Here is a 13,365-nt window from a genome sequence, read left to right as displayed (position 1 = left end):
AGATCCCTTTTACTGATGAAGGGTTAGGGTTGACAGAAAACAGATGTTAAGATAATTGGCTGTTAGCATCTGGACAGAAGAGAAGGCAACTCAGGGTTCAAGGCAGCCTGTGGGTTAGATAAGTGCAAAAGTATATCTGGTGGAAGGGGCGACATCACAGCGTTTGGGAGTTTAACAAGGCTATGGGGTGGGGGGCTGTTGGGGGGTGGATATTCTTCACAGGGTACAAGTTCAACATCGGTTAAAATACTCTGCAGAATTCATTAAGTTAAGGAAACAAACTTACCTTGTAAGGCAAGAAACTTAGTAACAATGTATAACAATGTTGCTCCTTTAATAACAATGTAGCTCTTTTGGTTTCGCACAACCCTCTACCCTAACCTGCCTGTACCTTTACTCTCCCTCTAAGGCTAATGGACCACACAGGCCCTTTTATGAGGTATGTGGTGAAGCCAACATTCTTCTCCTTGGATATTCCTTGGATGCAACATGGGATGCTCCTCCCATGAACATCCCCCACCCCATCCCTGCCTCAGGTCATTTGGGTGTTTTCAATGGATCCTTGTTCTCTGCCTGAGTCACTGTACCAAAAGACAACCACAACCCCTTTCCCAACCTGGCTGGGCCCTGGGAGAGAAAAGAAGGTACCAGGAGGCACCTTCCCAGATTTCTTAAGCTGCACCCCCTGGGGCCTGGCAGGAGGGACAGCTGAGTTACACAGCACCTAGAACTAGCACCAGCCCGCTTTTCCACTCAGCTTTAGCCTGAGCTTGGGTTCTTAACGACACCTAAGGATGTGCTTGGCTGGGATGAGCAGTGTTCCCAGCCCAGCCCTGAGGGGGTGGGATCAAGTACTGAGGACCCTGAGGGCAGTTTGTTTTATCAACAACACAAACTGGTCAGGTGGGCCCCTCAGGTCCTCACAGTGCAGGTGACCAAATGCCCCTGGGTGGCTCAGTCAGGTCTGTGAAGAGGAAGCTCAGTGGTGACCTTCCAGTTCACTGCTTCCATTCAAAGTGTCCAGATCTTATCGCCCCAGAGCTTTAAATTGGAAATTAATAGTAAAAAAATGCAGCTCCAGTTTCTCAGATTCAACACATTTCCCTTGAGAACATTTGTAAAGTAGCTTGAAGGGATGATTGAGAAAAATCTGACTTCTATCTGGAAGCCTGAGCAGCATGTTTATTGGGAACTATAAAGGTTAATATTCAGTTAAGGGGTTCATTTTTTATTTTGAAATAACCTTAGATTTATTATTTTTTTAAAAAATAATTGCAAGAAAGCTCGATGCCTAGTCCCCACACCCATAACCCTTGTATTTGGGCGGAGGCAGAGGATCAGAAGTTCAAGTCCAGCCTTGGCTATATGAGACCCTGACTCTAAAAACAAAGCAAAAAAGTTGAAAAAACAAAAGAAAACGAGAGAAGTGTAAGAATTATTCTGTACTCTTTATGTTCATTTCCCAAACACTGACATTTCACATAACTACAGAGGAATTATCAAACTCACAAAATTAAAACCTAACACAACCCCAATCCTTGTTTGCAGAACCTTCTCGGCTTCTCCCCATTCTTTGACACCTGCTCCCCACACCTCCTCTAGGCTTCACCTCACTAGCTTGTCCTACCCATGCCTCTTAAATTCAGAGCAGGACCTCAGACTTGACTTTTTCGATGACCTCCACCCTTTAGGAATGTGAGGTCTCGTCTCTGTGCCTGCCCTCTGAATGCCATCCCATACTCCCACCACCGCTCTGTCCAGGGCTAGCATGGCCATGACCTTCCCTTATGTCTCAACTTCTCTCCATTAAAACCTGTAGCTTGTGACTATGATATGTGGTACATCATGTATGTGTTTCTTTAACACATGTGGATTTAATCTGTTTAGAGTTCATGGATTCTGGACCTCTCAAGCATTTACTTATGCCTTTCTCTGAGATGAGAAAAATTTCCTACTTTCTTGCCTGTCTTTCTTCCTTGGGTCAGGGATCCACCTCAGAGTCTCACAGGCTGGGTGAGCCATTCCACCACTGAGCTACCCCCACCTCCACCCGCACCCCCAGCTGTCATTTCCTCTAATGTTTCTTTCTGCCCATGCTATTTCTCCACTACCTCCCCCAGACCTGCTACACACTCATCAGGATTTCAGGTGTTAAGCTGCTCATGTCTTCCCTGTTTCTTCTGTCTGTGTTCAAGTCAGCTGTCACTTCCGAACTGATGTTGGACCCTTTTTTCCCTTTTTTCCTTTAATGGCAGTGGTATCTTTACATAATTTGCTTACATCTAGACATTATTTTATGTCCTATTACCTTGGTAAGCTTTACGATTTCCCATGCATACCTAAATCATGTAAATGTGTGTGTGTGTGTGTGTGTGTGTGCATATGTGTCTATATGTGTCTATACGTAGTGTATATATGTGTGTATGTGTATATATACACTTATATATATATGCACTTCCCATATACATATATGTATATAAATATGTGTGTGCACGAATGTGTCTACATGTGTCTATATATAGTATATATATATGTGTATATGTATATATGTATATACACATTTCCCATATACATGTGTGTGCGTGTGTGTGTGTATGTGTGTATGTGTGTGCATATGTATCTATATGTGTCTATATAGTATATGTATGTGTATATGTATACAAAAATATATATATATACACATTTCCCATATACATGTGTGTGTGTGTGTGTGTGTGTGTGTGTGTGAAGATGCTATGTTTTCTTAGCATCCCATCTTCCATGTCATCTCAGCCCTGGCATATGTTATCAGTCTCTTTTTGTTTCTGTGATAAACCATCCTGGGCAAAAGCAACTTACAGCAAAAAGACTTTATTTGGGTTAACAATTCCAGAAGAAGAGTCTAGAATGGCAGGAGAGCCATGGCAGCAGGCATCTGGAACAGGGAGCAGAGCGGTCACACAGTCAATAGCAAACACAATGCAGGGGGTGGGAAGGAGGAGAGGGAGGGGCAGGGATGGTTTGGAAGTGGAATTAGACCATGAACTCTGAAAACCTGTCCCCCAAAGGACATACTTCCTCCAGCAAGGTTGCACTGCCTAAGTGTTCCATCTCTGGCATCACTGCCAACCGGGAACCAAGCTCACAATTCCTGAGCCTATGGGGGATGTCTCTCTCTCAAACCACCTCACATCTATTGCGCACTGTACTGGCTGGATTTGTGTGTCAACTTGACCCAAGCTGGAGTTATCACGGAGAAAGGGGCCTCCCTTGAAGAAATGCCTCCATGAGATCCAGCTGTAAGGCATTTTCTCAATTAGTGATCAAGGGTGGGAGGGCCCATCATGGGTGGTACCATTCCTGGGCTGGTGTCTTGGGTTCTATAAGAGAGCAAGTTGAGCAAGCCAGGGGAAGCAAGCCAGTGAGTAACATCCCTCCATGGCCTCTGCTTCAGCTCCTGCTTCCTGCCCTGCTTGTGTTCCAGTCCTGACTTCCTTTGGTGATGAATAGAAATGTGGAAGTGGAAACTGAATAAACCCTTTCCCCCCAACTTGTTTCTTGGTCATGATGTTTTGTGCAGGAGTAGAAACCCTGACTAAGACAAGCATTCTTGTCCTTGTTATTGAGGTTTGCACAGTCTTTATTTAGTCTAAGAAGTGAATTTGGTGCTGTGAAGCTGAACATTTTTGACTGTGATGGACCAGTGCCTTTGCTTCAGCAGACACTGTGGTCTGTGTTGCAGGTACTAATCCACCTGCTATGGATGATGGCACCGATCAACTCAATTTCCTAAGCCTCGGTAATGTTTGGACCCACTGCTGGCCTGAAGCCCTGTGATGGGATTGCTTCCCAAAGACCCATCCCTTGATTGCTTCAGCCATTTTGCTGTTATCTCAACTCTCTCCTTTTGGCTGGAGACCTGGAGCTGTAGACAGCATGCAAGGACACTTTCCACCCATGAAGAAGTCAAATCGGGTTCACAGGAAAAAGAGCGAAGGCAGCCCAGAGTTGACTGCAGTCTGGGTGGGCAGACCTCAGCCCATCCACTTGGAGATGTGAGTTCCCTTCCCTCAGACCTTAGGCATTTGTTGTTTGGTTTGGTGGTGGCCACTGCTGTCTGAACTTTTCCTATCCATGGGCCTCTGCCTCCTGAGTGGCTGAAATGAAAGGCTTGCAACTGAGTTTTGAGTTAAAGCCTTGAAAGCTTCCTGCCACACTCAGGCTATTAGGTGCTTTGTGTATGGCTTCCTCTGCCATTTGTATGGTCATGGTTGTTTGACCTTTAGTTTAACCTCTTGTCTAACATGTGGCACATGACTACAAATCCATTTTTACTACCACCAAGTAGCTGCTGGCTCTGTCCAGAAGAGGAACTTAGGCACAACTCCAAAGGGTGTAGAGTAAATGATACGGAGGTTGGGTGGATGAGCTCCCCTAGGGATCAACTCACCAGTGATATTGCAGTCAGCTGTCCATAGGCACTACAGGCAAAAGTTCTATGGTAAAACTACAATCTGATCATGGCACATAGAGAGAATAATTTACCAGGGAGGAGAAAACAAAAGCCAAAGTCGGGGACCAGCATTACCTGCAGTGCTGTGACTGGCAGCACCTGTCAAGATTATTGTGACAAGCTCGTGCATCGAAGTGAGTAGATAAAGAAGCGAGTCAGCTATGGACCGGAGGAGGGTTTGCCATGCGATTATTCTAAGTTGGGCAAATGGTGCGAGATTCTCTCCTGGCTGCACTGGGGAGGCATTGTCTTGGCCTAGGCTGTGTCTGGAGAATTAATCCATTTCACTAAAACTACCCTAATCTTTGCCTACTTCTATCTACAATTCTTATTTTGAAAAGAGCCTCTCCACAAGGCTACTCACAGTGTCTTCCCTGGCTCCTCTCCATGCTGGGAGTCTTACTTGCTCTTTTCTTGGTAAATTTTGCATTCTCTCTTCGCCCACTTATGTGAGACATAGATGTATGAGACCAAGAACTCCAAGGCATCTGTCTCAGTTTGAATATTGATGACTATTGATTGGCTGGGCACCTTAGAACCTCGATCAAGCACATCTAGGCTGAGAAAGGCCTTGTTGATCTCAAATACCCGCTTCGCCTGCAACGGACCCTGGTGACACTTGTATGTAATATTTTTCAAGACAATTTGGCTCCAAGGAGGTACCCAGCCCATGCTATCATGGCAAGATGGTCCTCTTAGTACCTGCTTCCTTAGCATAAACCAAGGAGGATATCCGAGGCCTGGTACCCAGAGACTCCCAGCATCCATGACCCCTCCCCTGGGTCACTAAGCAGTGGATTTGGCACTACTGTGGTCAGTGTGGGGAGTGAGTGGGACTAAACTCTGTGTGAAAACCCAGAACTGCAGAGAAGGTCTTGCTTTAGTCGGGGACCCTGGGAACACAGATGCCGGACCACTGAAGGGCTATGGGATATATCAATCACTGGTTAGGAAGAAACTGCAGGGTCCTGGGTGGAGGTTATAATGTACTCCCCACCCCCAGCCACCTCAGCTGAGAGTGTAGTACATGAACCTGGAGAGCAGGGTCAGGGAAGCAGGCAGGTGTGTGTGGACCAGAGTGGTCAGATGTAAGGATCTGGGACTAAGAACCCACACACACCCAAAGGCTGGGACTGAATCAGAAATGTCCCCTACAGGGTCAGGTTTTAAACCTTTTCCACCAGCTGGTAGGAGTGTTTTGGGAGGCTGTGGAACTTTCAGGAGGTTGGGGGTGCGGGCTTGAAGTTTTCACCTGGACCCTGGTCCCAACTCCCCCTCTCAGCTTTCTAGTCCATTCTAAAGTCAACACCCTGCACTCTCACTGCAGGGGGCTGGGCTCCATAGTGCCTTCCCTATCATGATGGGGCAAACCATGGGCCAAATACTTTTTCCTTAAGTTGTTGCTGACTAGCCATGTGGTCACAGCAGGGATAGAATAATACATCTGTCCCATACCATGGGCCTCCCAGCAACCTCCCTGTTTTCTTGGGCAGGCACTTCATGGCCAGTAGAGCCCACTCGGCCTGACCAGCCTTAATCAGTCTCCTCACCGCTCTCTGTGCTTCTTACCTTTGCCCTTACCCAGGAACCCTTCCAAGGCCAGGTACTAGTCATGTCCACCAGGCTTCACTTTCTGCAGTGAAGCCACAACCAGATGTGTTTTTAGACCACCTTGGCATTCTCTCCTGTGTTGTGGCACTCCAGATTCTGTTCCCACCCCTTCCTCATACAGTGGTGAGTCAGCCCTCCCTGGACTCCACATCTGAGTTTGGATTGCAAGCTCACCCTCTCTCCCTATGCTGGACCTCAGGCTTCAGGGACAGCTCTGTGTTGAGTGTAACTGTCTGGATGGTTCCTTGCAGATCCTGGCTGCTCTAGCCATAGAAGGCTGTACTGAAAGCTGGGTCCCTGGGGCAGTGAGGCATTGAAGGATCAGGAGCCAGGCTGTGGGGAAGCAGCAGTTTACTGTCTCTGAGGAGTGAGATGTCCCAGTTCCCGTGCATGAACAGGGGACACAGGAAGAGCAGTGTCAGAATGTCCTGCACCTCTGGCTTCTTCAAGTCCATCTGCCTCTCATAGTGCTTGACCGTGTGCTAAAGGTCCAGGGCTTTCTTGAAGAAGCCTGTGGCCTGCTTTGGAAAAATTCCTTGTCCATCTCCATGAGGAGCAGAAGGGTTTTATTCTTTGTGGGCCAGGATGTTAGGTAGGAGCAGGCTCCTGGGTCCTAAGCAAAGGGTATGGTGTCCTCCCTTCTAGCTCAGGGACTGTGCTTTGCCTTGTAAGTCCTGGAATGGATGAAGGTGGGGTTTGAGGCTGTGTGTGTCAGGGAAGGGTATCCCAGGACAATGTTTCTCACAACAGGATGCAGAAGAGGCCCAGACCCATTGGCAGCAGGAGCCTCCCTGGTAAGGCTCTGAACCCCTCCCAGCTGTCAGGTGCTCTGTTGCAGTGATCCCACGAACAGCATCGTCTGGTGATCCTGGCCTGAATATTTTTCACTGACCACTCAAAGAGATCGTTGGAGTTGGGACAAGTGATGGCACAGCGCTTGCTGATCTGAGTCCTGCTCTTTGTACCTGCAGAAGAACAGAGACAGCGTGTGATCCTCGAACCCTGAAGCTAGAGCGGATGGGAGGGGGGCATGCAGTGTGGATGGCTGGATCTGGCCCTGCTGCTGCCCTTTCACAGCCCAGACCCACAGAGTATCTGAAGCTCTGCTCCTCAGAGTCACCACTAACCTGGCAAAGAGCTGAGGGGTCTCTGCACAGCCCCTGCTGACCCAGGAGGTGGAGTAGGCAAAAACAGAAAAGACCTGGTTACCAAAGAGTACATTACTTGGTGGTCTAGAACTTGGGATGGCTAAAGATGTTCTAGCAGAGCTTGTGGCCTCCTTGGAAGCCCAGAACAGTCCTCCCCTAGTGAGTGTGTCAGAATCTTCCAGAACACTTAGCCCCAAAGGAGTCCTGAGAGCCCAACCCCTGCACAGGGCTACCAGTCGTTACTCCCCAGCTCAAGATCGACTGACTAAAATCTTTGATCTGGGGTTGGTGGGGGGAGGGACAAAGGTGAAAGGCTAAGAAAACTTACAGAAAGTCTCCAAATCTTCAACTACAACAAATCCCTTCTCAGTAATAAGAAAAAGAGACCCTAGGGCAGGACTGCCACTGGTGAGAACCAGCTGCTCTCCTTGGGAGAATTCCACTTGGGAAATGGTGGCTTTAACCTGACATAACATAACTACAAAAGGAGGAAACACTTAAGAGGCAGCCTGAAGTACCTGTGGATATTACTGCGAAGGACAGCCCTGCTGGGGCTCAAACTCTACTGCACCTTCCAGGGGTTTGTCCTAGGCCAGCTCGAGCCTTTATTCTCAGCAATAGGCTTGAGGAAACAGGAGATGCCTCAAGTTTAAAAATTACTCTGTAACAAGGCTCAGGACTTTTACCTCAGAGAGGAGGTAACTCTGAGGCCTCTGCAGGGCCCCAGGGAACTAGATCCAGGTCCAAGTGACTACCTCCACCATGGGTGTGCTCATTTTCATATTTTTTCCTTTCCAGGGAGAAGGGACAAGTAAAGTGTTGGCTTTTGTTCCAGTATCCTCAGGCTGATATTACCTCAGGTCCCACTGCCTCTACAAGTCCGAGTTATGCCCTACATGTGGGGGTGGCCTTGCCACACCCATCCCTCCCTGCCTGTATCATTTGGGAATTCTATGTCACATCACACCTTTTGTCCTGAGGAGAGAGCTCTAGAGGCAGTGACATATGAATTGACACGGAAATTGGACGAGAAAAAGAGCAGCCACATTCAAACAACACCTTCCCGTATTGTCCAGCACCTACAGGATGCAGTGTGGAACCAGGACCCTGCCTTGCCAACCGGCCTGAAGATATCCAGGCCGGAGAAAAGACTCACTCGTGTAAAGAAGAACCTCATTGCTCACGCAGACTTTTTCGCTAGGCTGGCACTCCATGGGATGACACAGGCTGGCCCTGCGAACCTTGAAGCACTGGAAGCAGCTCAGATTTCGTGCTGTGGACAACAACGTGGGACAGTGGGTGGGGAGCACAGGCCAGAAGCCCCTCCCACCCTTCCCCATCCTCCTCCACCCCTGTCCAGCCCTTACCTGGCACTACAGTGGCCATCAAGCCTCGGGTGAGCTCCACAGACACCAGAGATGCCCAGAGCACCAGGAGCGGGCCGGTCATGACTCCTGGGAGTGGCAATTGTGCCTGGATCCCACACAGCCAGGGGCCGTGCCCAGCAACAGCCCAGTGCGCCCAGACTGTGGTTTTTGAGGGAGGAGCTGCAGCACTTGCTGGAATCTGCATTCCCTCCTCAAAGGCTTCCTGCCCCATAACTCATTCAGGACTACACATGGCCGAGGCTCCCCCTGGTGGTCCAGGCTGCAGTGTTCACCTGAATCTTCTTACTTAGTCTGCCTGGTACCCATCTTACTCAACTTCCAACATCCACACTGCCTTTCCTTCACTATCCGATTCTTTATTCACAAAGAAAACAAGTGTCTTGCCTTTCCCCACCAAAGTGGATCAATAAAGGCTCCATCTCTGGGTGAAAGGAAACACTGTCAGAATCCAGCCAGTTCTGTTTACTTACATTGTAAAGTAAAAACCAATATGTTATATTATCCAACGTGAAGCCTTATTTCAAATGACATAGCTCAACCAGGTGGGGTATGCCTGTGATTCCAGCACTCGGGAGGCTGAGACAGCTAAACATAAGTTTAAGGTCATTCTGGGCCACACAGCAGAAACAATGTCTTAGGGTTTTACTGCTGTGAACAAACACCATGACCAAGGCAACTCTTAGAAGGACAAGATTTATTTGGGCTGGCTTACAGGTTCAGAGGTTCAGTCCATTATCATCAAGGCAGGAGTGTTGTAGCATTCAAGCAGACGTGGGGCTCCAGGAGTTTAAAGTTCCACCTGTTATTCCAAAGGCAGACAGGAGAAGACTGACTTCCAGGCAGCTAGGATGAGGGTCTTAAAGCCCACACCCACAGTGACACACCTCCTCAGTCAAGGACAAAACTCCTAATAGTGCCACTCCCTGGACTGCACACATACAAACCATCACAAACATGAACAAGCAATGGAAGAAAATTCAAAGCAGCTTTTCAATCTTCAAATTTTGCAGCTTCATGTGCTGAAGTCCTGAGTCCCTAGGGTCCCTAATGTCTCGGCCGTATTGCCACAGGGCTATTAATGAAGTTCACCTAAGACAAAGTGGGACCATTAGAGCAGATCTTACCCAACTGGAATGATTTCCTATAAGAAGAGATCAGGGCATGGAGGTGTACAGAGACAACCAACTGAACGCATGGGGTGAAACGCCACCTGCTGGTCAACGAGAGGAACTAACTCTGCCCCCAAGGCTCCCTGGCTCTTGCCTCCAACCCTCTTATACCCAGTCTGGCCTTGAACTTGAGATCCTTCCATGCTGGGATCATGTGTGTGTTCTCCATGCCCTGCTCTCCACAGCCTCTATTAAAGGGTTTACCTGGAAAAATCAGAACCATCAGTAAGGTTCTGGAAAAAGTAGGAAGAGCTAAGGGGGGAAAATCAGCCAAAAGTCTGGACATGAGGTCAACACACAAAGGCAGTGTGGTATTTATAGATTACTGATGAAGAGCAAGACCAAGTGAAGGGAACACTTCTTTTTACAAGTAACCTAAAGAAGAAGTGGACACCTCAGAATAAGTTTAAACAGAGTGGCACAAGAGGGACATTAAAAGCCATGAAAAAAAATGAAGTGGGCCTGAATAAATGGAAGGGTACTCTAGACTTAAAAATAGGAGGGTTTTTTTTATTTCATTTATTAATTAATTGATAATTTATTATTTATTAATTGTATGTTTATGTGCACACGTGCGTGTAAGAGGTGCATGTGTGGAAGTCAGAAGGCAACTTACAGGAATTCTCCTTCTCTTGTGTGAATCCCAGGGCTCCAACTTAGATTGTCAGGTGGAGGGTGGAGGGTGGAGGGTGGAGGGTGGAGGGTGGAGGGTGGAGGGTGGAGGGTGGAGGGTGGAGGTGGAGGGTGGAGGGTGGAGAGACAGAGGAGAAGGAAGGGAGGAAGGGAGGACAGGGAAGAGAGGGAGGGAAGGAATAAGGCAAGGGTCAGCTCCTACTAAAATTCACAAAATTCACAGGATTTTGTGGGACAAGACTGTAATCCCAGGAGTCTGAAGGCAGGGGCAGGAGGGTCAGAAGTTCCAGGGCACCCTCAAGTTCTTAGCAAGTTCCTGATTTACTTGAGATCCTGTCTCAAGGGAAACAAAAATACAAAACAAAAACTAGTACAATACAAACAGCCGCACGGGAGCGAGCAGAGTCCCGAAGCTCATACTCCTGTACATGCTCAGGTGATTTGTAAGGGTCGTGGCTTGTCTGTCTGTGGTGAGAACAGTGTTTGCACAGCTGGGGCTGGGGTAGCTGGGTAAATTCAGAATCGAGTGATGCTTCCCTCACACATCATACCAATGAAATAAAATAAAATAAACCCAAGTACATCCACAGTTTCACCCCAAGAGCTTAGCAGTAACTCAATAACAAGTTCTTTGGCTTTTAAGGAGGAAAGCTGCACCTCCCTCAGGTTGCTTGTTTGTTTCAGATAATGCCCTTCAAAGAAAGCCACATAGACCCAGCCCAAATCTCCTATCTTCCTCACCAGACCCTAAGCTTACTGACTGCCATGCTAAATTCTGCCTCTAAGGGAGCTCCTCTCTGTAGATGAATGGGGTTGAGTCTGAGCCCTTTTCTGCCCTGACATAGGAGCTCAGCCTGCAAAGTCTCCCTTACTCTCCTGCTTTGTTTAGAAAGATGAGCGTTGGGACTCTCATTTCCTCTCTTCCTGTCTTTCCTGAGCCGTTTCTTTGGGACAAACCCACTGCGTTCAGTAACAAAACTACAGTCGTCGTTACCAAACAGGAAAACTCCTTCAACCTAGATTTGGTGATGGTGTCTTAAACCAGACTACAAGAAGGAACAGAGTCCCTGGACATGAGAAAAAACCTTAAGCTTAAGGTAGTAGTTGTGCAACAACGTGAAATCCCAGCACTGGGGTCATGCAAGCAGGAAGAGCATGAGTCTGAGCCCAGCCTGGCCTGCAGAAATGGCTCTTAAGAAATGGCACTTACTGTACAAACAGGACATGTGTTCATAATTCCGGTGCCCAGGTAAAAAGCCTCCTGTGTCTGTGCTGACTGTAACCCCACCTTTCCATTGCTCCACAGGAAATGCCACTCCACTCTTCACCCCCTCCCCCAACCCCTGACAATCTTCTCTCCACCTTTATAAATTCATCTGTTCTGAATACTTTGTGTAAACAGAGCCAAGCAGTGCACACCTTCTGTGCCTGGCTTCTTTCACATATTCTAGGGCGCACCCCCAGTTCCCACCATTCAGTACTCTGTTCCTTTTTATAACAGAACCATATCCCATTGTAGCATGACTCTAGGTGAATCAGCCTTCCCTCGGTGGGGGGGGGGGTTGGGTTGGGGGGAAACAGTGGACTCTTGGACAGGTGATTAACAGGTCTAAGTGAATGAAGGCTGTCTCTTGGCCAGGTGATTAACTGAGTAACTCTCTTCAAGGGCGGAAGGGAGGACACTGATACAAAATGTTCTAATCTTTGGAGCAACCCAGAATGTCCTATCTCTTACCAAGGCCACAGGTATTATATTCTTTCTACTAGGCCTTAAGTGGTGGCAAACCAGATGTGTACCAGGAAGTGGGGGGGTGAGGACTTGGAAGGGAAGTTTCAATAAAGGATCTGCACCTTGCACTGAATCATCTACAAAGCTGGTAACAGAACAGAACTTCTGAGACTGCAGAGGTGAGAGTGCTGCAGGCTCAAGGTTAGTGCTGTTTATCTTTACCACCCTAAACAGTCATTCCATGGCCACTGCTCCTCTAATCTAACATCCTGTGACTAACAGAAGCTTTAGGAATGCATTAATAAAACCCCAGCTTCCTCCAACCAGGAGTCATCAGACACCACCTGGAGTCTATAGCAGAGGCGTCCTGAATTCACTGTTACCTCTTCACCTGATGTTTTAACTCGTGTTGAGAAGTACCTCGATTTAGGGCTTTTCTTTTGTCCTTAATATAAAAACTTCATCGTATTGATCCATGGAACTTGGGGTTGTTTGTTTTCAGACCCAGGGTACAAGGAACTGAGGTGCATATTTTTACATACCAAAGCAGACCTGGCCTCTAAATTCTCCCAGCATCCCTCAGTCCTTACCTGGCCTACCCTGCCCTCAACCCTGAACTTTCTAGCCCAGAGGCTGGTTGCCCTTCCCCAAAGGCTGTTCCCTATAGAATCCAGACATTTTGGTCTCTGCTCCCCTTCCTTCTCTCCTCTCTCCTCTCTCTCTCTCTCTCTCTCTCTCTCTCTCTCTCTCTCTCTATGACTTTCTTTCCTCCCAGTGATATCTCTGGCCTTGGTCGTTGGGGGTCAATATATAATAATATTATATATATATATATATATATATATATATATATATATATATACTTTTTAAAAAAAATCTGACTTGAATTGGCTCATTTTACTATCAGAGAAATAACTTAGCAAATTTAAACTCAGGCTTTCCCCCAGACCACCCTCATTCATATTTGGCTTCAGAATGAACTACTTTCGATCCCCTTTGAGGTGAGAGCTAAATTTTTATGTCAGCAGGTCCAAAGCTTCTGTAGTCTTCTAGGCCACTGTAACAGATATTACTGGGAGATCACCAGAGATGGCCACTCACACATTCACACCGAGTGAAAAGCCAATTGCAAGTCTTTATTCCAGACATCTGGGACTACATCGAAGTGGTGGTTACCTAGTTGTGGCCCCCAGTG

At 47.5% G+C, this 13,365-nt stretch overlaps 1 protein-coding gene across 4 annotated transcripts; it reads right to left on the bottom strand.

The window, feature by feature from the left end:
* Positions 1-2,836: 2,836 nt before the first annotated feature.
* Ly6l (lymphocyte antigen 6 family member L) lies at positions 2,837-11,783 on the bottom strand. 4 transcript variants are annotated; one of them, XM_087559103.1, is made up of 5 exons: positions 11,652-11,783; positions 9,352-9,438; positions 8,619-8,777; positions 8,408-8,524; positions 6,438-7,068 (listed from the first exon to the last, which is right to left on the bottom strand). In XM_087559103.1, exons 3-5 carry the CDS (start codon positions 8,698-8,700, stop codon positions 6,845-6,847), a joined length of 423 nt encoding a protein of 140 aa, XP_087415229.1. In that variant the 5' UTR covers positions 8,701-8,777; positions 9,352-9,438; positions 11,652-11,783; the 3' UTR covers positions 6,438-6,844.
* Positions 11,784-13,365: the final 1,582 nt, after the last annotated feature.

The sequence above is a fragment of the Rattus norvegicus genome, chromosome 7 (genome assembly GCF_021556685.1).
Source record: "Rattus norvegicus strain SHRSP/BbbUtx chromosome 7, alternate assembly SHRSP_T2T, whole genome shotgun sequence".
Classification (NCBI taxonomy): Eukaryota; Metazoa; Chordata; class Mammalia; order Rodentia; family Muridae; genus Rattus; species Rattus norvegicus.
This window is presented reverse-complemented; position numbering and strand designations above follow the sequence as displayed.